The sequence below is a fragment of the Tachypleus tridentatus genome, chromosome 4, assembly GCF_004210375.1.
Source record: "Tachypleus tridentatus isolate NWPU-2018 chromosome 4, ASM421037v1, whole genome shotgun sequence".
In the NCBI taxonomy this organism is placed as follows: domain Eukaryota; kingdom Metazoa; phylum Arthropoda; class Merostomata; order Xiphosura; family Limulidae; genus Tachypleus; species Tachypleus tridentatus.
The window spans coordinates 81,493,702-81,520,883 of NC_134828.1; the positions used below are offsets into that span (position 1 = coordinate 81,493,702).

At 34.7% G+C, this 27,182-nt stretch overlaps 1 protein-coding gene across 1 annotated transcript in view; it reads left to right on the plus strand.

Moving 5' to 3' along the window:
- The window catches only part of LOC143249545 (cell adhesion molecule Dscam1-like), a 117,796-nt gene that overhangs the window by 38,600 nt on the left and 52,014 nt on the right, over positions 1-27,182 (plus strand). Inside the window, exons 5-10 of the mRNA XM_076499571.1 lie at positions 11,773-12,066; positions 13,770-14,039; positions 15,153-15,560; positions 16,088-16,249; positions 20,670-20,954; positions 21,501-21,620. Of these exons, the coding sequence (XP_076355686.1) occupies positions 11,773-12,066; positions 13,770-14,039; positions 15,153-15,560; positions 16,088-16,249; positions 20,670-20,954; positions 21,501-21,620 (1,539 nt within the window). The remainder of the gene's footprint in view (positions 1-11,772; positions 12,067-13,769; positions 14,040-15,152; positions 15,561-16,087; positions 16,250-20,669; positions 20,955-21,500; positions 21,621-27,182) is intronic.

Sequence of the window (27,182 nt, forward strand, 5' to 3'; positions counted from 1 at the left end):
CGTGGCCTTAGTGATAACTGTCCTGATCTGTTAATCCAAAGATCTACGGTTCACTTCTCGTTATTGTCGAAATATAATGTTCTCAACACTGTGGAGTTAGTGATACATTATAAAAGTAATGGTCAAATCCCAAGAACTGGTAGAGATTGGTGTTGATCAGCTAGCTCCCTCTAATCTAACATATCGAAATCGGGAAAGTTCATCACCGATAGCCATCATATAATTTTGCTCAAATATCTGAAACGAAGGAATCTACCATCTTGGTGAAAACTTTGTGATGTGAAACTTATATTAAACATTTTTTTCAGCATTGAAAGATGGTTTAACGTACAAAAACGGTGTTAGTTAGATTATATTCAATCACTTTTCGTTCCACATTAGGTGTTGATGGTCTTTGGCTTGGCACTAGTTCATTTTACTCACAGATTAAGTTACAAAATCACGTTTGCCATGTTTTATTTTTCTTGCATCATTTTTCTCCGAAACTTAATACTTTTTTAAGAATTACAAATATTCTCAAGATATTTCCAAAAGAAGTTCATACCTTGAGTGCCTATATATAAAGAAGAATTAGGTTTGTCTCATTGAGAATTCCACACCAAACCCTTCAACAGTCAGCCGAAGACTTTTCTTTCTCACTACCTAAAAGACAACAGGAGAAATGAGCTTGTCTCGAGGTGTGATGAAGAAGACAAATGAAGTAAAGGAGGAAAGGAGAAGAGATCGGTCATAAAAGTGTAATCCTTGTTTTTCGTTTGTGTTTAGCTTTTAGGAGAGTGCGGGGTCGTATTTCCAGTCACATTCTAACACAACTTGTGATCGATTGAAACTCGAAAAGGCGTGACAAAGAAGAAGAGAAAAATAAGGGACCTTAAACAAATTGCGTAACTATAACAATTATAAATCTAAAGAATTTAAGTTTATTTTTTATCTGCTAATTTCTATCGATTATGTTACAGTTATTTTCCTCATATGTGCTTTCGCAAGAACATATTGTATTGATATTTTTCACATTAATAATATAATTTATTCTTCAGACTATTAAAATTAACTCATATTTTAATATTTTCGAATTTATAGTAGTTTATATAATTCCACGTTATAAGCCAGTTTTAAGAAATTAGGGTTAGTATAACCAATATTTGAAACCGTCGATACTTGATGATAATCCATAATTACTTAAATAAGGAAAACAAAAATAATTTTACTTTTCACAAATGCTGGTTATCTCCACTAAAGACGTCGTCAAGTACATACTGAAACAGTTTATGAAAAAAGTATGTATATTTATTCTCACCGGTGTTGGCAGAACTGATCTATCAACTGGCTGGAATTTTGAAGTTACAATTTTTGTTTAAATATTTTTGTAAATAGGCACCGTCGTTTTACAGATCTCATGTTGAAATATTCTGAAACGTATTAATTACATTTTGGACAACTGTCACGCGCACTGTTTTATTATTCAGTTAAGTTTCGATGGCACTTCAAACTAACCATTTTACATTTTTTTTACGTTTCTCCATTAATCCGACTGCTTGACTTTTAATTAGTAGTCATTATTTCTATATACTAATAACTACAAAGTAACAGATCTAAAACAACAACGTACAGACTGTTTGTCCCCATCGGAGGTCTGACCCTGAGCACTTTTGACGACCATTTTGACTTAAATGTTTAGTTACACCCTGGTTTCAACCATAGAATCGGTTGGAACTTTGGCATTCATTTGAGGTAAGCGAAGTAACTGAATTATTTTCGTCAGTCAGAACTATGTCAAGATTCGTTTTTAACTCTATTTATTCTAAGATTTCCATCCAGACTGTTTAGCTCTTTACTGTAAGTTTTGAAGTTGTTTTTTTTGACAAATATTTTTAAGGAGTGGCAACAAATTTTGTGTTGAATTAGAATATTTCTAAAATCATGTCTAATATCGCTGACTAAGGTTATATGGAAAATATAATTTATCAAACTTGTAAGCATCAAACTCCAAATAAGACTAACCTAAGTCTCTAAAGCTGCCTGACGTTGTTGGAATTACGACAGAAAATACTGATAAGTGATGAGGATATCAAAATGTTTTTAGGATTTCCTGAATGATCTAAACATACAAATCTCATAACTAAACTTAAGTTTCTGTTCAACTGTTTCAAGGTGAATATCAAGATTCCAAACCGGATCTTTTGTTAAACATATTTAAACCTGTTTAGAATCTATTTTTATCTGCACCCGCAAAAAACATGCTACTAATGGATTAAATATTTGGGGTTTGTTTTTGTTTTGAATTTCGCGTAAAGCTACACGAGGGCTATCTGCGCTAGCCGTTCCTAATTTAGCAGTGTAAGGCGAGAGGGAAGTCATCACAACCCGTCTCCAACTTTTGGGCTACTCAAAAGAGTAGTGGGAATAGTGGAATTGATCATCACATAATAACACCTCCACGCCTGAAAGGGCGAGGTCTTTGGTGTGACGGGGATTCAAACCCGCAACCCTCGAATTACAAGTCGAGCGCCTTAACCACCTGGCCATGCCAGGCCAAATATTTGTGAAACAGGCAATTATCTTGTTTTCCTCAATTCGATAATTAGGGTTAATGCACTATCATATATTCGATCACTTTTAATTCGTTTTAATTCGTCAAATCAGCAAAACAGTAACAATAACCTATATCATAACATGAAGTGAAATATTATTCAATAAATAGATAACTTTTGTTTGCTAACTTTCGAGATAGAAACAGAAAATTATTTGAAACGAACAGTCACAGCTGAATCCATACGATAATTTGAGGCGGGAATTTTTAGCCTAGAAAATCTCAAGCCTTCATTAATATTTCGTCTATTCTTCTAGTCTTCGATGCAGATGAGAAAGAAGAAGAAAATAAAAAATTCCACATAAGATCTAGAATAGGCAGAAATGTGCAACGATAATCATGTATTTAGTAAGTTCTGAACACAACACAGAAAGAATTCACATCTTGTATTCATGCGGTATGGGGAGTTTGAATCCTGATGAACAGGTTACTAATCTGCCAGATTTAAAGTAGATCTCCCCCTTCTTTATATGCACTTTGATAACTAACACAATCATTTAACTCAGAAATATTACTTTGGTAATATATATTCAAATGTTCTTAATAGGACATGTCCAGACTTGAACAATGATTCAGAATGTGTTTCAACATTTAACAACCGTTTATATTCTGGTACTTAAGAAACACGTCGTAGAGATCTACTTTTTTACTTTATAGACCCACTTATTAAATAGCTAATAAGTATATATGAAAGATTTTTCATATATATTTACTATAAAAAAGTTTGTGAAAAAATTTATTGTAACATATTCAAGATCAGTTATATTTTACCTCTAATTAATAATTAATCAATCCAAGTTACATTTATCTTCTTTTTACCAAAGGTTGTTTATCTACCCTTGTCAAGATATTCTTGTTAAACATACACTTTACTTACTACACAAGAAGTAGTCAATAAGGTTCCTGTTACAGTCTCAACTTAGTGTTTCTGCAATACCTGATGTTATCTGTAAATTTCCTGTGAAGTTTTCAAATGTTTATAAAACACAGGAAGTAAGTAGTAATAAGAGTTAAGCTACAGTATTTGTTTGTTTTTTAATTTCGCGCAAAGCTACACGAGGGCTATCTGCGCTAGCCGTCCCTAATTTAGCAGTGTAAGACTAGAAGGAAGGCAGCTAGTCATCACCACCCACCGCCACATCTTGGGCTACTCTTTTACCAACGAAGAGAGGGATTTACTGTCACATTATAACTCTCCCACGGCTGAAAGGGCGAGCATGTTTGGCCATACAAATCAGTTATTGTGTTATATTAAAATAACGTTGACACTATCATATAAGATATATATGTGTGTGTATATATGTATATACTAATGTTTTGTATATCAAAATACGTTGCCACAATAGCTTTGTCCGGCTCATGTTCCAATAAAACATTTGTTTTAGTGTAAAACAAGATGTGGTTTACAGCTCATGTGACATGTCACATTTTGTTTAAAGTAACATAAGAATATTTTGATATGTCACAGTTCTAACTTTGTTTTATTATAAAACAAGAATTAGCTTATATGACTCACGTCAATGTAAACGTTGTTTTAATATAACAAAAATATTTTGAATATTTCATTTCATAGTATTAACTTTAGTATATCACAATAAGTAGCTTATATATCTTATATCACAATATGAACTTTAAGACATTAAGGTTGCAACTAGCACGAATTAACCCGGAAAAACTTCATATTTTTCAGTTCTAAATGAGCTCAGAAGAAAAACCAAAATTTAAACCTATAAAGTAAGACAGCACACAAAGCACTGAATCGTCGTTCACCCAAACATTTAACCAACAATAGTAAATGAAAACTACGACAATGCATGATATTCGACATTTTATTTAGCAATCAGAAAAGAGGAAACTGTTCAATTGTTTAGGACAGATTTAACAGGACAGCAAAATCCTTGTGAGTCAATCTCTCTCCGCGGGAGATTGAGTACCGCTTATCGAAGGAGAGAAAACACAGACACAAAAGAAACAAAGAATTCTCGTCATCTCTCACGATTAACTCTCCACCGATAACCGGAGGCCATTAGAGGTCGTCAAAGTCTATCTTTGATAGATACATGCGATGACTCAGAAACAATCGCCACTCAGCCAATCTTAAACAAAGCTAGAAATAAATAAATAAGTGAGAAATTTATTTCTCTTTACTTTTAACTTCTCAGCTTAATGGGAGCAAGAACTAAAACTTATTTGTCACTTCTGTACGATTGTTCTGTCCCGTTGGATAAAAAGCAACGGAATAAAAAAATCAGCATTATTTGTTTAATATTACAGCCTTAATTAATTTAGTTCACTATCAATTTGTTTGTTTGTTTTAGAGGAAAGCCACAGTGGGCTATCTGCTGTGTCTCCTATGAGGAATCATACCTCGTATTTTAACATTTTAAGCCCATAAACTTACCATTATCCCACCGAGGGACAAAGTCAATTTGAAATCTTCATTTTCCAAATAAATAAAAGTTGAACTGAGTATTTTCAGTTGCTTAATCGTCTTGTATTTAGTTCACTCCTGGTGTAGGTGTTTGTCTTTCAGATGTTGATATTCATTCTTCTAATTCACATCCAATGTAGGAAGTCTACTCCTAATATATGAAAATTTGTCTTTCATCCTGTTCATTCCTGACATAGGAAGGTCTCTCTTTCTTTACCAAGTTTATTCCTGGTGAAGGAAGGTCTATTTTTCAGATGGTTGATTTTTCTTCATCCAGTTCATTCCTAATGTAGGATGGGTTATATTTTAGATGAAATTTATATATGTAGAAACGGCTGGTATGGGTAGAAAAAGTACAATATAGAGGAGCGAAAAACGTTTCGACCTTCTTCGGTCATCTTTAGGTTCATAAAGAAAGAAAGAGTTAACTGACCGATAGCTGACCACATGTTTGAAGGCAGTTGTGTAATTGAGTATAGGAATGTAGAGGGCGTACTTAGGTGATGGATTATATTTATTAATATAGGTATAAAGATGTTCCTTTGTATTGGTTTATCTTGGGTTTGAGTAGTTGTATAAGTAAGGCTTCTCTAATTTTGCGTTTTTTTTATGTTTGTTTCTTTATTTAGTATTTGAGTGTTTTCTATGGTTATGTTGTGTTTATTTGATTTGCAGTGTTCGAAAACATGTGAAGGTGACTTATTGCGTTTTTTTAATCTGGTTTCCATTTTTCTACTTGTTTCTTAAATATAGAAGTCGTGGCAGTTATCACATTGTATCTTATAAATAATGTTTGTGTTGTGTTTGTCAGTGTAGTTTTTACATAGTATAGACCTTAGTTTTGTTACTAGTTTTTGCCAAATGTTGGTTATTTTTCTGCTTATGTCGGGAATATAAGGCATGCAGCAGTATATGGTTTCGTTTTTTTTTTAAATCGTGGGGTATATTTACTTTTGTTAGTTGATTTTGCTGTTTGTCTATTTGTGTGCGTATAATGTTTTCTACGGTTTGTGGAGGAAACTTCTTAATGTTGATGAAGTATTGTTTTATTTTGTCTAATTCATCGTTAATTTTATCTGGTGAGCATAGTTTTATGGTTGTGTTTATTTGGTTTCTTAGTATGTTGAGTTTTTGTTTTGTTTCATGTGCTGAGTCCCAAGGAATGTATAGTCCAGTATGAATGATTTTTCAGTGGATTTCTGTTTTGAATTGTGTGTCAGTTCTTGTAATTTTGAGGTTAAGAAATGATATTTGATTGCTTTCTTCCTGTTCACATGTGAAGTTAATGTTGGGATTTATAGAGTTAATGCGATTGAAAAAATTAAGTGTGTGTTCTGTAGATGTGAATCCCGCAACTGTGTCATCTACATATCACCAGTATAGTGGTGGATGTAATGCTGTGTTAATTGCTTGTGTGTCATAAAAATATTGGCTAGAGCTGGTGATACTGGATTGTCCGTGCTTAAGCCATTTCTTTGTATATAGTTGTGGTTGTTGAACATATTTTAGATGGTTGGTCTTCCTTCATTCATTTCATTACCGGTGTAGAAAGGTATATCTTTCAAAGTGCTTAAGTTTTCGAGTAGTTTTTTCTGTGATTGATTTGTTGTTGTTTTTTCACTCCATGTTTTTTCTGATATCATGGATGACTCGACCAACACATACTGTACTTGAAATTTTTTGATAAAACTGGGCGCTTAAAACGCAATATATAAAGAGCTTTCATTCAGATGTTTTTAGTATACCCATATTGAAAAACAATCATTAGTCACGAAATGAATATGTTTATTGGATGACTAAGTTCATCGTTTTGTGGTATCACATAATAGTGTTTCAAATATAATGCAAAACTGCAGAAAATGCTCACATTAAGGCCGTTATATTCCTTCTCATAGTTACGGAAAGTTCACATGTTTAGATTTGTTCATGTTGTTAATGTTTTTTTTGTATTTCGTGCAAAGCTACACGAGGGCTACCTGCATTAGCCGTCCCTAATTTAGCAGTGTAAGACTAGAGAGAACGCAGCTATTCATTACCAACCACCGCCAACTCTTAGAGTGCTCTTTGATCATCGAATAGTGAGATTGACCGTCCCGTTATAACGCCCACACGTGTGTTTGGTGCGGCCGAGATTCGAACACCCTCAGATTACAAGTCGAACGCCTTAACTCACCTGGCTATGCCGGATCCGATGTTGTTAATACGCACAGAGCTAGTAGTCAATGAGATATCTGCGTCGTGTCCACTTCAGGTATTGAATCACGAATTTTAGCGTTATAAACCAACAACTTTACAACGACGTTAGTGAGAACAATTTTTTTTTTAGAATATAAATTGTTAACTCTCCTTATGGAAACGATTTAAACTTTATTTTTTCAACATGTAACATTTATAAGCTAGTTTGGGAGTCTATAAGTTTCGTGGGTACTTCAGAAAGTTTTTTATATTTAATTATTTATACATGTGGAGGTGTACATATATTAGTGTGTTTTTGTGTAAATCACGCACAAAACAGACACTGGGTGTGTTTGTAAGTGTGCTGTAATGATCAAAAGCAACATTTCGTTATTTATGAGATTCTGCAGAAAATGCCATTTGCTGCAGTTGAGCCGAAACGTTTATCTGTAATTTTAGCAATTGTTTAGATTTTTGTTTTCTTAAACATCTTCCTACCTTTTTCTGTCAACTACCTCGTATGAAAAGATTTGTTATTATTGAAAGCTACAAATCAAATCAATGTTTAGCTATTTTCTGTTTCATTCAACTGTATGTTTATCTTGTCCTGCTTAAGAGAAACAGTGAACATATAAACTCTTAAGTAATTACCATCAATCTTTGTTCCGCCTCATTTAACTCTAAGAAAATAGCCGTTAAAACTGGTGGATTCGGATTTATTGCACAATAATAAATACGCTAAAACATATTTCCATCCACGTTCATATATTGATATACTTACACACACACATATATGTGTATATTGAAATACTTACCGTGAAATACAATATAGTGTTTATTTGCTTCGCAGTTTTTCATGCAAAGCTAAACACAGAGATATATGTAAGTAGTCTTCCCTAAGTTTGAACTGACCCGGCATGATCAGGTTGGTTAAGGCGTTGAACTCATAATCTGAGGGTCGCGGGTTATAATTCCCGTAGCACCTAACATGCTTGCCCTTTCAGCCGTGGGACGTTATAATGTGACGGTCAATCCCACTAACCCTTCCTAACTTAGCAGTATAAGACTGGAAGAAAGGCAGTTACTCATCACCATCCATCACCAAGTGTTAGGCTGTTCTTTTATCAACGAATAGTGGGATTGATTGTCACATCATATAATGCTCCCAAGGCTGAAAGGGCGAACATTTTGTTGTGAAGGGGATTCGGACCCGCGACCCACAGATTACGAGTCGAACGCACTAACCACCTGGACACGCCCGGTCAAACTAGAGAGAAAGCAAATAGTTAACAACACACATCACCAGATCTTTGGATACTCTTGTTTGGCAGAATGGTTGGATTTGGCATACACTTCACCCATAGCCAGAAAGTATTGAGTGCTTTGTTGCAACAACGATTTGGAAGCCTTATTTAAGCGTTTGGCTATTTTTCTGGTATTAACTCTAAGAAAACACAAGATGTTTAAACTTTCGACTGTTTTTGTTGTACTACTTGTAAAAAGCGCGGGATGTTTCAACCTTTCACTACTTTCTTTACCGTTATGTTACTTATTTTTTTCTTTTATTTTTTGAATAGCTTTGTTCTGCTACTTCTAGAAAGCCCGGCATGGCCAGGTGGGTTAAGACGTTCGACTCCTTATCTGAGAGTCGGGGTTCGAATCCCGGTAGCACCACACATGTTGGCCCTTTCAACCGTTGGGGCGTTATAATGTGACGGTCAATCCCACTATTCGTTGGTAAAAGAGTAGCCCAAGAGTTGGCTGAGGGTGGTGATGACTAGCTGCCTTCCCTCTAGTCTTACACTGCTAAATTAAGGACGGCTAGCGCAGATAGCCCTTGTGTAGCTTTGCGCGAAACGTAAAAGAAAAATACTTCTTGAAAATATGGGATAATTTGTGTTTATTTTTATTGTGTTAGTTTCTAGAAAGTGCGAGATGTTTCTTTCGGGTTTGACTGCCTTTTATTGTGTTTCTTTTAAAAAAGTACGGAATGTTTCAGCGTTTGATGTTTTGTTGTTTTTAACAAAGTTCAACAGTTTTTAAGTTAGATAAATATTAATTGCCTGTTTGGATGTTTTTTACTATAATCAACACCTATAGGGTTAAGTTTATTAAAAATACATTTTCTTCGCTCTTTAGCTAGGCCTAAGGGAATTTCATATTTAACTACTGATGCACTTCCCAAGATGAATAATTTCCCTATATAAATATAAAAGAAAGGAAATATACAGGAATTATAATGTACTGCTTCAGCGACCATTGTCATGTTTGTTGCTAAGTACAAAATTTCACCATGAGCAATCCGGTTGTATCCATCACGGTTATCGAAAAACCTGTTTTTAGGGTTTTAAGCCTACAGAATTGACGCTGAGCTACTTGGGGTGCGGTTGATGGAAGGGGGTTAGTTACTGTCTTACATAAAACTTTACTTTTTTTTTTTTTTTTTTTTTTGGCATAGCGCATTATTTAATTTAATTCTATAAAATTAGATTTTTAATTTTTTTATACGCAAAAGCATAAACGAAAGTTAGAATTAACCAAAGCACGAGGTAACAATGATCAAAGCGTGAAACATTAATTAAACATTTACGTATAAAATATTCCCGAATACGAATATCTACAAAAATAATAGGTGCTTTTTGGTTTCTTAAATAACAACACGGTCCATTAATTACTGCTTATTGTTTATCCGAAAGTCAGTCAGGATTTTATTTGTACTTACCAAGAGATAATCGGAAGTAGTCGGCTAACATGGCACTCTACATGACATCATAGCTACCACTTTGATGGCACTATTACGTTGTTTGTGCCCATTTTCAAGTCTTTCAAAACTACTGTAACCAATTCAATTAAAGAAAAAAAATATTAGAAACTCAAATCTCTTTTACCGGAAATTATTTTGACCATTAAGAAATCCCATTCCCCTTTTATCTTTTGCTGTGTCTACGAAGTTTATGCAACCACTTGATCATTGGAGTAATGCTAAATTTTATGAAGTCGAAGCGAAAACAAAATTTGTCAGATTTATGGCATCACCATCGGGGTAAAGATCTCATATTTAATACCTAATTTCCATATTTATGACTGCATTTTAAATATAGAAGATATGTGCAAGACTAATTATCTGAGTCTACTTGCATTAGTACTAAATTTGATACGTATATATTAGTGAGAGAAAACAAGTACTTCAACTTCCTTTAACTAAAGCAGTGGCAAGAACCGTGTACCAAATAAAAATCACTGACATTAAAATAAGTTTGAAAAGCCAATATCTTATTAACTTGCTACATTTCGTACCGTAGTATAATGTTAACAACTTTGTCTTTTATAAAAATTTGCACTTTTTCTGTACCGCCAATGCGGATAACAAAAAAAATGCAGCCTTCGTTGTATATTATGTAAATAATAAGCCTTTTAAAAATGAATACGTTTTAAACACACCGTATAATTATAAAATGGATCTTTAATTTTTTTAATAGCTATGTAATGTATGATAAACATAATTACAACCTTAACGATCTTACAATTGTTTATTAGTCGGAGAGGTAGCACTGTGCCTGACGCCAGCTCCTGAGAGAGAGTGGCAAAGCATGTTACGGGTGAACTTAGAGAGCTGGACCAGTGGATGTATACTAGCGAACTAATTTTTTTTATATAAATATTATTAGTTTTCGAATTCAGCTTCAAATTCAGGTACCAAATCGCTGTTCCGGTAACCTACACCCCTGGTTTTGATATACGCATATAATAGTATCAGTTTAAATTTATAAACCTAGAATATTGTGGTAATAGTCATAAGATACACCAACACATAGTTCTGTCTCTACTGCTAGTGTTACTGCGTACTTCAGTATTTTGTTAACATTACACAAACACTTAGCTTAATCTCTTCTGCTCAGGATAGTGAGAACTGCAGTACTTTTTTAGCGAAATATAAAAGGTATCTAGTTTAAGCAGATAAAAATATTTAAATCTTGATTGACTTTTTCCATTTTATGTAATAAGTTAAAAGGTTGAGTATCTAATGCTCAAGTACTCGTTTAATTAGTAATAATAATAACATGTTTAAATATTTTATAAATTTCGTGCAGAACAAATCAAAACATGTGTTTTCAACTTCATGAAGAAGAGAAGAGGAACTCATTTTCTTAAGGTTTTACAATCTTCAAAATTTGACTGACACATTATAACGCCCCCACGGCTGAAAGGGTGAGCATGTTTGGTGTGATAGGGAATCGAACCCACGACCCTCGGATTATGAGTTGAGTGCCTTAGCCACCTGGCCTTACGAGGAGACTTATAAGAAGAGAGTGTGTGTGTTTTAATGTTTGTAAGCTTCAGGAAGAAGACAGCCGGTGTTAATGGTTAACTATTTTAACAGCTTCTTAAGAAGAGAAAGTGTGTTGTTTTGGTTTTTTTTCACGAACTTCATAAAGAAGAGAGCCAGTGATTGTGTTTAGGTTTTTTTCAACTTCGTGAAAATAAAGTTTGTGTTTCTGTTTTAATGTTTTAGAATTTACATAAAGAAAGGTCCACGTTTCTTTGTATTTACTAGATAAAATACTGTATTTCATAGAGCTACATCATGAAACTCCGCCTAAGATAGAAAGCACCAAGTCTCGTCTGACAGCAAAACAAGGAGAAATTGTAGCATTGCCGTGTGTTGCTCAAGGCCATCCAGTCCCTATTTACTACTGGTTAAAAGAAGAAGTAGGTGGAGCTTATCATGTGTCAGTTGGTCAACGGATTACTCAATTAGACGGCTCGTTAGTTATTCATCAGTTGAATAAAGAGGACTCTGGAACATATATTTGCATAGCCAATAACACTTTGGGTGAGGACCGAATCAGTATGGAGTTACGTGTATATGGTAAGTTACAGCAGTAAGTTCAGTTGAAGTCAATGAACAATGAGATGTAAAACGAAAACAGTATTTAAATCACACATTCATAATCCGATTAAGGTAAAGTCTCAATCTGTGAAACAACAAGCCTCAGTTAAGATATTAAAATAAATTTAATAGCCTACGTTATGAGCATATATCCCAGGTACAATTCAAGAAATTACTTGCTCTCTCACATCGGTTTACAAAAACTTCGTTTGCTTGCTGACATGTGTTTAGAGACATCTAGCGGTGGGTCTAAGTTGTTTTAAAGAGCAACGATATACATTGACAATGTTCACAGCGGCCATATTCCGTCCTTAGTCCCGAAAAAAATATAAGTTTTAAGATATAACTTACCTAAATTCCTGGATAATCTCTTGTGAACAAACGTAGTTTAATGTTCATTTACAATATCTATATACAAGTTTAAATTACTACAACTAATACACTGCAATTTAATTGTTTAGGGATTTTCTCCAGTACAAATAACTTACCTCAATTCCGGGATAAGCTCTTGTGAACAAACTTACGTAGTTTAATGTTCATACACAACATGTATATACACTTTTAAGTCACTACAACTGATCCACTGGATTTTAATTGTTCAGAGATTTTCTTCTAGTGCAAATAAGTATTTACCACAACAACTAGTTCTCAAAAGTTTATTAAGCTTAGGAATTATTCAAATCGTAAAAAGAAAACATAACAACGTCAAAACACAAAATTACGAGTTTTAAACTATCGTAATTGGGAAAAAAATCTGAACGTGTATTTTTAAAGAGACCTCTATATTCAACGTATTATTCTTCTTGTGGGCTAATGTATGTAAACATGGAAGAAGAAAATTGATTATTTTGTTGAATATTCGTTCTGCGTTTTACACTATTATACTTGTTACTGAAACAATTAATAAATTTAGAATATTACAGATAAAATAAGTTTCGTCATAATTCTAACCACTCCTGTTATGTGTACAAAGAAATCAACTAATCAGAAACGACATATCTTTGTTTTCATACCCACTCCATCAGTTTTGTCATATGAAATGTTGTTAAAGAACAGATAATATGATGTTTTGATAACAGAACTCATGACCGTCAGAAACAATACGCTGAATAAAATACACTTTGCTTTCTTCGTCATAATGTACGTAACATACTCTTTACAGCAGGTCTCTTTCAATATTAATGTAAAAAAATTTGTCATCAAACCGTCAAAATAAACTCTTCTAAATTTTAAGTTCCGTAATATGCAAAAAAATTATATTCATGTTTCAAGTAATTTAATGAAACGACTGGCAAGCTCATGAACTTGCGTAGCAGTGTTTCACCTGGTAAACTAGAGAAATGGCCACTTGTCAACAGTACCTACCGTCAACTGTTAAGCTACTCTAATCGAAAAGTGAGATTCGCACTCTTATAACGCGCCCAGGGTTAAAAGTACCAACAGATCCATGAACCTTTGCTCCTTTGCAAGTGAAATAGAAACTTGTTCTTCTTCACTTCATTGCAGACTAATAGTCACGTGACTGTACTTTTATTTAGTTTTATTTAACCAATGTAATATGTATTTTTTGCGTGTATTTTACGGTTTCTAAAATATTAAATATATTTTTGGGAATTTTAAGAACAGCTTATATGCTATTAAGTTTCTAAAGTTTTAATGCATTTATCACTCTTATTTTGTAGCCCCTCTAAGTGCAGAAATCATCCCCGTACGCCAACTAATACGTCTTGGAGGACCTGCTGGTATAAACTGCACGTTGCGAGGATATCCTATCCATTCAGTTACCTGGAAGAAGGATAGTTCTGTAATACCAGTTTCTAATAAACGAATCACGGTAAATTGGGACCATCTGCAGATATATAACGTTGTACGAGAGGATGCAGGTGTTTATCAGTGTTTTATTTACAACAACATGGAGTCAGCTCAAGCTGCCACTGAGCTGACCTTAGGAGGTAGGTTGGAGAGAAGTTGAAGATATCAACTCATATAGTCAGATATAACTTTGAAATTTATAGGTGGGTTGTATGGGAGATAAACATTAAAAATCAACTTAGGCAATCAGAGCGCTGACATTTATAGATGGGTTGGATGACAGATAAACAAACATAAAATATTCAATCAGCTAGTCATAACATTGATACTTACAGGTTGGTTGGAAGACAAATAAACATGAAATTTCAAGTCAATCAATCATGACGCTCAACTTTATAGGTGGGTTGATTGACAGATGAACATGAAGTATGAACTTAGCAAGTCATAGTGCTGACATCTATGGAAAGGTTGGATGACAAATAAACATTAAATATCAACTCAGACAACCATGTCGCTTACATTAAATAATAAGTTGAATGATAGTTAAACATAAAATATCAACCTACCTAGCATGACTCTGATATAAAGATGTAAGTTGAATGACAAATAAACATTAAATATTAACTTAGACAACCGTTGTTATTAGTGGTATATATAGGAAAAAGATATCAGTCTATCTGTTACTTGAAGGTGTTTTGAGACATAAGTAAAAACAAAACTATTTAAATAATCAAGCCCCTGATGGTAAGGAGTAGATAGGATGGGAAGTCCAGATAGAAAATTCGCTGAAAGTTGTCATTAACATATTTTGGAAATTTTTGTCCATCTTTACCGGAAGCATTACTACTTTGTTTGTGCGTGTGTGTTGTTGTGTCGTTGTTTTTAATCGTTTATATGCGTATGATTCAAGCTATAAATTTTCCTGAACTTACAAATTGGAATCCGAATAGATATTACTGATCACTGAATTTGCTTGGACTTGAATTCCCGTGTGTGGAATATGAATTAGAAGTAAAGGGGTTTAACTTTATATAAGAACACAACTCACAAAAGTGTGTTTCTTTGGAAAGTAAACTTTCCTTAACATGAAAAGTTTGAAATTTGAGATTAAATCTACCAGTTTACTTGTAATAAATAAAAAATCATCTTCCAAAAACGCTCTGATAATTACTCTTTTTACCGTAACTCGTTTAATAGATATATAATCTTCATTCTGATATTTATTCTTTTTATAATATTAACCTCGTTCGCAGATGAAGCTCCAGAATTTCAGAGCACCTTCCACGAGATGATACTTCAGCCAGGACATCTTGTGTCCCTCAAGTGTGTGGCTAGTGGAAGCCCTCTGCCGGAGATAGCCTGGCAGCTAGATGGTGCTATTCTTCCTGAAAGTCAGAGAATTCGCCTGGGAGATTATGTTACACCAAGTGGCGCTGTAGTGAGTTACGTAAATATTTCAAGCTCTCGAATCGAGGATGGTGGTGAGTACGAATGTAAAGCAAACAATGGCGTCGGTTCCATCAGTCATTCTGCAAGAGTCAACATTTTTGGTCCTCCAGTGGTAAGACGAATGAGGAATATAACGGTAGTTGCAGGAGAAGTCCTCATTATAAGGTGTCCAGTGGGGGGTTACCCCTTAGAAACTATTCATTGGGAAAGAGGTAGGTATTATATATCTTCCAATGTCCCTTTTTTTTTCTTTTCTTTTTAAACACACTTCAGTGTCACTTTAGGGAATAAAAGTGAGGTTTTGTAAAGATTAAAAAATATCATTTTCATTATAAGAAATTTGTACTAATGTATATTAATGGAAACATATATGTTCTAGTCATATACAGGCCCGAAATAGCTAAGTGTTCAGGACGCTCGACTCGTAATCTGAGGGTCGCGAGTTTCAATCCCCGTCCCACCAAAAATGCTCGCCCTTTCAGCCCTAGGGGTGTTATTATGTGATGGTCATTCTTACTATTCGTTTGTAAAAGAGTAGCCCAAGAGTTGACGAGGGGTGGCGATAACTAACTACCATCTCTTTAGTCTTACACTGCTAAATTAAGGACAGCTAGAGCAGATAGCCTTCGTGTAGTTTGCGTGAAATTAAAAAAACTAACTAACTAACTGCATGCTAATTTTCATTAATGGTATTACAAAATACGTTTGTACTATTAACCTTTTTTTTCATTCGATGCAGCTGGAGTTCGGCTCCCTTACAACCATCGCCAAAAAGTCCACAAAAACGGAACTTTAGAAGTACATCACGTGGAAAGGGCAACAGATGAAGGTCCTTACACATGCGTGGCGAAGAACAAAGAAGGTCAGAGTGATGACAAAACTACTTTTGTGAAAATTCGAGGTTAGTTCCTCCTATACTTGTAACACGTGATACTGAGTCTTGAAACAGTGGTAATGTATAAAGTAGTAGCATAAGGATCTGGACAACGATTCATAACAGATATTGAGCATCATATACGTATAATATGTTATGACAAATTATTGATATTTATCTTTGTTATCAGTTACTCATTTAAGCCGAAATTGTATTTAGAAGAAAGTTAGTGAAACTATAATATGGCCCTCTGGTGGGTGGCTCACTGGTAATAACGCCAAAAATCAGAATTTGATACCTGTGTTTATGTAGCTTTTCGACGAATAACAACAATCAATCAGTTAAGAAATAAATGAATCTTATCCCTATATATATAAAGGGATATGTATATATATATATATATATATATACACTCGTATGTGCGTGCGTGCGTATGTATATATAAAACAGGCGAATGTAGGTTAAGACTGATAGACGGTGCATCCCCACTGCAACGTGGGTCCTACTCTGCAGTCACCTCCAAAATCTAGGGTACATTTTATAATCCCACATTATAGCTTGTACCCTGGGATCTTTTTAATTATTACAACTTCTTTTAAAAAATCATTTTTGTTTCGGCTTGTTTCTTAAGTTATAACAAACTAATATAATTAGTTAGAGGTTTAGGTTTGCTGTTTTTAACGCAGTCATTCCTTGTGATTTTGTTTACTTAATTTTATTAGTATTAATAATATATATATATATATATACACTACATTGCCATAGTCAAATGGATTTCAAATTTTTTAACCAATAGAACAGCACAAGTAAAAGTCAATAAAACCATATCCAAATTATTTAATATAACGGCAGGAGTGCCTCAAGGATCAGTCCTCTCTCCACTTCTATACATAATTTTCGTCAGTGACATACCTTTTCCAAATCTAACATGCACACACAATTCACAATACGCAGACGACATCGCAATCTGGAGCACCTCCAGAAACCCAGCAATGGCCATGTCTCGCGTACAAGAATCACTAAACAACGTCTCAACATGGAGCAACAAGTGGAGGGTCGTGTTAAATCCGACAAAAACACAAGCAATCACCTTCTATAGAAAACTCAAGAAGCAAAGAAAAAATCTAGAAAAATAAAACTATCACTTGGAAACACAACCATTAACATGAGCAAAAACATCACATTCCTTGGCGTCACTTTCGACACAAAACTAACATGGAAAAAACACATAAACAATATACACTCATCAATCAGAAAAAGAATTTCATATCTAAAGACTATAACTGGTAAACAATCGAAATGCGCACCGAACACCATTATACAAATATACAAGGCTTACATCCGTCCACTAATAGAGTACGGATGTCAAGTAACATACAATATGTCAAACAACACACTCCAAAAAATCCAAGTGTAACAAAACAAAATATTAAAATCCGCATTCAGTTTACCATCTTTTACGCCAACAAATTATCTACACCAAATTAGTAATTTACCAACTATAAGAGACAGAATAACAGAACTTTCTCTCAAATATTATCTAAAAGCAGAAAATAGAAACAAACTAACGGCATCACTACACAAATTATCAAGTGCACCAACAAAATACATATCACCTTACAACATATTTCAAGAATCACAATCCACTCAACAAAGAATCTAAATAAATAAAATCTATGTTATTAACATGAATTCCTTATTTTCAGGTACAGGGCACACGACAGGCAAAACTTTCGGCGCCTGTCGTGTGAAAGTAGGTTTTCTCGGGGCACTCCCGTTTCCCCCCACATCAAATTCTTCAGGCATTGGATTTCTAGATCCCAGCCTAGGCAACCTTTTTGCCAGACCCAGAATTGGGCTGTTTGGTTTGATCTGAATTTGAATGAATTACATTCATGTTCACATCTCCCCAACTTTTTCATTTCGGGACAGGTCCCGGCCTTTCTTTCCACTGCTGCCTTTGCCTCCACCCAAAAGAACATTTAGTGAGACATTCTCCACCCAAAAAGTCAAGAATAATAACGATAATTAACTTATTAAAATAATAATAAAAAAAACCACCACTTAATCTTAATAACAATCCACGAAAGGGGACGAAGAGGAACTACAAAGTTCCTGAACACCCCAGTTGGAGAGAGAACTCTTCTGATTTCTCTCTCTCTAAACTGAACCCCTGCCACGTTAGTTTATTATTTATTTTATTATTCTACATGGCCATAAGTATGTGGATACTCCTTCTAATTAGTGGGTTCGGCTATTTAAGCCACACCCATTGCTAACAGGTGCATAAAGTCAGGCATACAGCTATGCAATCTCTTTTTTTTTCTTTTCTCTTCGTTTATTCCTATTTTTCTTCCCAGCTACTTCCGGGCACGATCTGGGTAGATTTTTCGGCGCCCAGGCCGTGAAAGTGGGTTTTCTCGGGGTACTCCCGTTTCCCCCCACAGCAAAATCTCTGGCATAGGACCTGTAGGTCCCAGCCACATACTCACCTGATCCTAAAAAGAGCCGTTTATTCAGTTATAGTTTACAGTTTATCCAGCTATAGTTAATTTTAAATTAACTCGCCAGCCGCCAGAGTACTCCGGCCATGGGCCAAGGTCTGGCTAACTTCACTTATGCTGCTCTCGTCCAGTTCTCCCGTCTTTCTTATTACTTACAAATACCCCATTCCGCCTCAAAAATATCAAAACAAAAGTAAAGGAAAAAAAACATAGAAATTTTAACAATTTCTCACGTGAGGGGACGAAGAGGAACTACAACGTTCCTGAACACCCTAGTTGGAGAGAATTATCTTCTGATCTCTCTCTCTCTAAACTAAACTCCTGCCACGTTAATTTGCGTTGCGTTTTGCAATCTCCATAGACAAACATTGGCAGTAGAATGGGTCGTGCTGAAGAGCTCGGTGACTTTCAACGTGGTACTGTCACAGGATGCCACCGTTTCAACCAGTCAATTCGTCAAATTTCTGCCCTGCTAGAGCTGTCCCGGTTAAGTGTAAGTGCTGTTATTGTGAAGTTAAAAGGTCCAGGAGCAACAACAGCTCAGCCAAGAAGCGGTAGACCACACAAGCTCGCAGAATGGGACCGCCGAGTGTTGAAGCGCATAGCGCGTAAAAATCGTCTGTCCACAGTTGCAACACTCACTTCCGAATTCCAAACAGCCTCTAGAAGCAACGTCAGCATACAAAAACTCTTCGTCGAGAGCTTCATGAAATGGATTTCCATGGCCGAGCGTCCGCACAAAAGCCCAAGATCATCATGCCAAGTGTCAGCTGGAGTCGTGTAAAGCACAACGCCATTGGACTATGGAGCAGTGAAAACGCGTTCTCTGGAGTGATGAATCATGCTTCACTATCTGGTAGTCTGACGGACGAATATGAATTTGACAGATGCCAGGAGAACGCCATCTGTCTGAGTGCATAGTACTAACTGTAAAGTTTTGTGGAGGAGGAATAATGGTCTGGGGCTGTTTTCATGGTTTGGGCTCGGCTCTTTAGTTTCAGTGAAGGGAAATCCTAATGCTACAACATACAATGACATTCTAGAGAATGGTGTGCTTTCACCTTTGTGGCAATAGTTTGGGAAAGGCCCTTTTTTCTTTCAGCATGACATTGCCCCCGTGCTCAAAGCGATGTCCTTAAAGACATGGTTTGCCGAGGTTGGTGAGGAAGAACTTGACTGGCCTGCACAGAAGCCTGACCTCAACCCCATCGAACACCTTTTGGATGAATTGGAACGCCGACTGTGAGCCATGCCTTCTCGCCCGACCTCACTAATGCTCTTGTGGCTGAATTGGAAAGAATCCCCGCAGCCATGTTCCAAAATCTAGTGAAAAGCCTTCCCAGAAGAGTGGAAGCTGTTATCATAGGAAAGGGGTTACCAACTGCATATTAATGTCCATGATTTTGAAACAAGATGTTCAACAAGCACATATGGGTGTGATGGTTTGGTCCACATACTTTTGGCCATGTAGTGTGTATATATATATATATGTATATACAGTCTATATATGTATGTGTGTATATATAGGTATATAGTAGTGACCTATATTTGCTCCACTTGTGTATAAACTGTGTAAGTAAGTCTAAAAAGATGTGATAAATAAATTGATAAGAAAGGCACGATTTTGAATCTCTATGTTTTATTTAGTTTTGAGGAAGTTTAGTAGTTTCAAAAACAATTTATAAACTTCTTACGGTTTCGAATACTTCCTTCGATCTCCTTGTGTAATTGCTTAAAGCATTTAAATACCAGACACCTCAATTACAGATTTAGTAATCATTCTATACAACCTGACACTATTTTTATGTATTATAGTGAAACCGATCGTTGCACATTTCACATAGTCTATACAACATGACGCTGTTTTTATGTATTATAGTGAAACCGATCGTCGCATATTTCACATAGTCTATACAACATGACGCTGTTTTTATGTATTGTAGTGAAACCGGTCATTGAACCTTTCACCTTTCCGAGGACTTTGAAGGAGTTTCAACGTGCATCTGCTGTATGTACCGTTAGCAGTGGAGACTTGCCTATCAAGATTCGCTGGTTTAAAAACGATCAACCCATCACGCATGACAACGGAATACTTATTAACGAGGTTGTAGATTACTCCTCCCATTTGCTTTTTGAGTCAGTTCGTCTCAAGCACCGTGGCAACTACACGTGCATCGCTAGTAATGACGCTGGCACTGTCAGTCACACTGCTACAATGGTAATTCATGGTAGGCTTACCTTCGTATATCTGAACCTTTGTTTCTTTCATTTCTTTACTTTAAGATTCCATGTACAAGAAAAAAAAAAAGCTTTACTTCTTATCAAACGGCTGCAAAGTGTGTTTTCTTCTCACATGTTTCTGATTAGAAGCTACTATACCATGATTTATCACCTGAAAAACTCAGCTAGTGTTACAAAATTAAAGTCCTGAGTTGCCACTCATTCTATGGATTAACTGGCATTAATTTACATGATCACCCGTTTATGATAACTTCAGTCAACTAACAATAGCTAAAATTGTTACCAACTTCATTAGCACGGTTTAGACATTTATAGACACAGTGTTTTCACTATTGTACCCATCAATTTATTATTTTTTCCTGAAGCAACTTTGTACAATTTGCGTATCATAGCAGCAAATAATTCATTTCTTCCTCGTGCTGTCATAAAAAATCTAATGAGCGAATCACGCATTGCTGGAAAAGAATAAATAATTAAATCAACACTTTGTATTTTACGAATGACAAAATAATTATTCACCTTTTTACCACCAGTTCCTCCTCGATGGATTATAGAACCTTTCGACATGTCCGTTATCAAAGGACGAGGAATTGTAGTCAATTGTCAAGCAGAAGGATTTCCGGAACCACGGATACGTTGGGCTAAATCTGCCGGTATTGTGGTTTATTATTGTTACTGTGTTATACAACACTGTTATTCTTAATAATTAATTATTCTGTAATTTATGTTTAAAAGGAAACTTTAAGAAAACCCTTACTAACGATTAAACTTTGATGACACAATACACATTAAAACAACATCTAAACAAAAATAAAATATACAAAAATTTACTTTAAAAAGAAGTCCAGAAACACAGCTGCATCTCTGGACTTTGGTTTAAAGTGTATAGTGAATTTTCTCTCCTCACAATAACAGTTTGCTTTAGTACTATGTACAACCAACACTGTATCTTACAAAAATGTAGGGCCTGGCATGGCCAAGCGCGTAAGGCGTGCGACTCGTAATCCGAGGATCGCGGGTTCGCGCCCGCGTCGCGCTAAAATGCTCGCCCTCCCAGCCGTGGGCGTGTATAATGTGACGGTCAATCCCACTATTCGTTGGTAAAAGAGTAGCCCAAGAGTTGGCAGTGGGTGGTGATGACTAGCTGCCTTCCCTCTAGTCTTACACTGCTAAATTAGGGACGGCTAGCACAGATAGCCCTCGAGTGGCTTTGTGCGAAATTCCAAAAACAAACAACAACAACTACAAAAATGTAATAGTAGTGATATACTTTTGAACAATATATAAGAAACAATATCGTCTAAAAATCATAAAAACATTAGTAAAATTTTAGAACAAAGTGTAAACAACAATGTACCCTACAAAACGTATAGACAGTAATAAAATTTAAAATAATGTGCAAAGAACAAAACGTCTTTCAGGAGTATTCACTGAAACTCAAACTGAAGAAGCTATAAAGCAAAACGTCAGTGCCAAATTAAACAAAAACAACATTTTGGTGTTTTAAGGTCGTTTATTTCTAGCAGGAGTATGCCTTCTGTACACCAATATATGCTACATAAATTAAATAATGACATTACATAAATTATATCAACGTAATAACATGCGAATCATCGATCGTTTCGTTTCTGAGGGCTCACTCCGCTAAAAAACATCGGGTTTTGATACTCACGGTAAACGCAGCACAGACATTCCATTGTACTGTTTTCTGCTTAACATTAAACAAAAACCTTGTGACGAAAAGAAAACAGGCTTGTATCCAAACCAAATATTTCATAGTTTCAACTGTTAAAATATTGCATTTTAAAATTTTGTCTTTGCTTTTAACAATTTTAGTTTAGTTTATTAACAATAGAAGTTTATAAAAAGAAGGAAATTCTGAGAAAGCTGGAAGAGAATGATTTCAGTAGAAGAACTCATACTGATAAAAAAATGTAACTGCTGACAAGTGTTAAAGTAAGGTTTCTGTACAAGTGCTGATATTTATAAAAAAATGTAGCTATGGGCATAAAGTAAGGTATCTGTACAAGTGCTGAGGTTTATAGTAATTGTACCTATTGACATAAGTTACAGTCAAGTTTCTATACAAGTGCTGAGATTTATAAAAATTGTACTATTGACATAAGTTACAGTCAAATTTCTATACAAGTGCTGAGATTTATAAAAATAGTAGCTATTGACATAAGTTAAAGTAGAGTTTCTGTACAAGCGCTGAGGATTATAAAAATTGTAACTAATGACATAAGTTATAGTCAAGTTTCTATACAAGTGCTGAGATTTATAAAAATTGTAACTAATGACATAAGTTAAAGTAGAGTTTCTGTACAAGCGCTGAGGATTATAAAAATTGTAACTAATGACATAAGTTACAGTCAAGTTTCTATACAAGTGCTGAGATTTATAAAAATTGTAACTAATGACATAAGTTAAAGTAGAGTTTCTGTACAAATGCTGAGGTTTATAAAAATTGTAGTTATTGACATATGTTTAAAAAGAGTTTACTTACAAGTGCTGATATTTATAAAATTTGTAGTTATTGACATAAAGAAAGGTTACTGTATAAGTGCTGATGTTTTCTAAAATTGTAACTTATGTCACTAGTTACAATTTTTATAAACCTCAGAACTTGTATAGAAACCTTTTTTTAACTGATGTTGACAAGTTCTGAGGTGTATAAAAATTGTAGTTATAGACATAAGTTAAAAAAAGGTTTCTATACAAGAGCTGACGTTTATAAAAATTGTAACTATTGACATAATATAAGTAAAGTTTCTTTAAAAGTGCTGAGATTTATAAAAAAAATTACAGATATCAACATAAGTAAAAGTAAAGTTTCTGCACAAGTCCCGAAGTTTATAGAAATTGAAGCTATTAACATAAGTTAAAGTAAGGTTTCTGTACAAGTGCTGATGTTTATAAAGATTGTAGCTATTAAGATAAGGTAAAAAAAGGTTTCTGTATAAATGCTGAGATTTATTAAAAAATTAGCTATTGATATAAGTTAAAGAAACGTTACAAGTGCTGAGGTTTATAAAAATTGTAGGTATTGACATAAGTTAAAGTTTCTCTACAAGTGCTGATGTTCATAAAAATTATAACTATTGACATAAGATAAAAACGTTTCTGTACAAGTGCTGAGAGTTATAAAAAATTAGCTATGGATATAAGTTAAAGAATTTGGTTAGTTACATGAAAGAAGTCCCATACGGGCCATGAACGTAATTTGTAAGAAAGATGTTAATGCATGATCATAAATACAAAACAAATATGCTAAAATAGATAGTCTCTTTTTCACAGAAAACTTATTGTTTTTGGGAAGAATGGAAAAAAAATTGCATAACGTCGGGCTTTGTTTTATTGCTTCACATTATAGTTATTGCCGTAAGATAAATGTGTTCCAACAGCTACAGTCACGTTGATAGGTTTGTTAACTATGAACTTATTCAAATGACTGGCAGGCTTATCGATTAAAGTTAATTATTGGGTTGAGGAATAATTCGTGAGCGTTTTTTCAAGTTAACAAAATATATTCATAAATGAAACGCTTTCGCAAAATATTTCATGTCATTTGGTAGATAATTGTTTGCTCTAATAGATGGTGTGTTTGATTTTCATATGTCTTTAATTTTTGCTTTCATTTTCAGCTCATTAAATGGAATGTCAAGTGGACAAAATCGAGCATTTTCGACACCATCTGCTTTTCGCATTTAATTTCTTGCAATTTCGTTTAAAACAATGCATACTATATACCTAGGTATTACATGAAATAAAGTATCATAATAAATGTTTTGGATGTAATGTGTTCATGCATTGAAGTATTGTATAGTCTTGCATGTAATGCTTGAATGAAATTATTTAAAAACGCTCACGAATTATTCCTCAACATAATATTTCAAAAATAATTAATCACCAGGATTCAGTGGCACTGTGGTATGTGTGTGCAGATTTACAAAACCAGAAGCCTGGCCTCGATACCCGTAGTGGGCAGAACACACATAGTCAATTGTATAGCTGTGTGTTAACTTGTAAAAAACACAAATCATCGTAGGTGTTCTAAGAGTGAAGTCTTCCTTCCTTTTCCTATCTCCACACATACATTCGAGGATTGAGAACTAATACAGACTTGTTTTTGTTGACGAGCCGTTCTGAGATACATTAATATGTACTTGGTTGTGGCATTAAATGCTAAAGTGAATGTAATGTAAGATAAAGCTAGTTTATCGTTATAATTATAGGCATCTATTTTCCTGCGGTGAGAGTCACGTGACACTGTTGCTGCCATTCTATTCTCCACTAAATCACTTAGCTTGAACCAAGTAGCAGAACTTGATGTTAGTAGTAAGTCGATCTGTTAAAACTTTCACACTACTGTACCTCGACACGTTTTGTAACTATCCTATCTAACTCGCACGGGGCTTTCTCACCTAGTCAATAATGCTAAATTCTATTCATTATCTAAATGGGTGTAGCGTTTCTGTGACCTAAAAAGTTACTCGTCGTACTGTTACAGTGAATTAACTTGATAATTTAATAATGTAATAGAATATTTAATGAGTATAGTTCAAGCATCTTGAAAACAAAACAGATAATATTTTTGTGACATTATCCACTCATCACCTGTAAATTATAAAATCGAAGGAGCTTCTGTAACACTAGCACGTAAGTTGTGTCTTTATCTGTGTACAATTTGATTGGTGTAATGCATGCGTGTGTGTGTTTTATTATAGCAAAGCCACATCGGGCTATCTGCTGAGTCCACCGAGGGCACTCGAACGCCTGATTTTAGCGTTGTAAATCCGTAAACTTCCCGTTGTACCAGCAGAGGACTGGTGTAAAACAACTGAGTACTTAACTGCCAGTTGTTTTGTGGCTAAAGTATTTCTGTTGCTGCTAACAATGAGTCAGTCATGAGATTGTTTAACTATATAATCGTCACTAACACCATATATATAAATACATATGTTATCGCTTTTTTATCCGAGTATTTCAAATTATTTTAAACTAAAAGTAATTGATAATTATATAGATTCTAATAACAAAAGGTTCAGTGAGAAGGTTATTTTAAATATCCAGATTTACTTTTACCAAACTGCTAGTGCGCTTGAAGAATAAATTTTTCACCAAATTTTCAGGAACTTTTATGCAACAGTTTATGCTATACTAACAACGGATTATTTGGAAAACGAAATGTTTCATCTTCTTCCAAACTATTTTAAGAGCAGCTGAGTTAATTATTTAAAAATAAAAAAGAGTTCAAGCCACGTACTCAGAATGTTTGAAAAGGTAGCTCCAATTTGTGATATCAAAGACCAACACATATTATGCGAGGCACAATCAGCATGCTAATGCAATAGTAGTCTGAAGTCATGCGATTATTTCAAGTCAAAAATGTTAATGTATCATAAGAAGATTACAGACTATAATGTTAAATACAAGCAGCTGAGCTATCGTTAGATGAGCATAATCTGATTTGGACGACCCTCCCCTTCCTACATACTTGCATACAGTTTGATAAAAAATAAAGGATTCGAGTTTATATACATATATCTATGTATATTGTTTTTTATGATGGTTGCTTCAAGTATTTTAAAGTCAGTTTTTGACTACATCAAAGTTAAACATTATTCATTAATACGCTCAGCTTGTTTGGTTTATTTCTTATGGTACACAGGCCCGGCACGGCCAGTTGATTAAGGCATTCGACTCGTAATCCAAAGGTCGCGTGTTCGAATCGTCGTCACACCAAACATGCTCGCCCTTTAAGCCGTGGGGGTCTTATAATGTAATGGCCAATCCTACTATTCGTTGATAAAAGAGTAGCCCAATAGTTGGCGGTGGGTGGTGATGACCAGTTACACTACTATATTAGGGATGGCTAGCGCAGATAGCCCTCGTGTAGCTTTGCGGAAATTTAAAACAAACCAAACCAACCTTATGGTACAACAAAACTGTTTTTCTGGGAACTACAGTACTTAAGCTGTAAGAAATATATAAAATACACACTAGTTTTATTTTCCTGGTGTTGTGTATGTATCTGACATTTCGTGTTTTTGTTGTTTAGTTTTCCAAGAACATTGATTAATGTTTATGGATTGTATGAATCTTTAAATTGTATTTATCGTTTTTTTACCATATTTCAAGATCGTGACGTCATTTCGGTAACGTACAGTCGGATATCTTTTTTTACGGTTTTGAACAACTATAATTAACTTGTT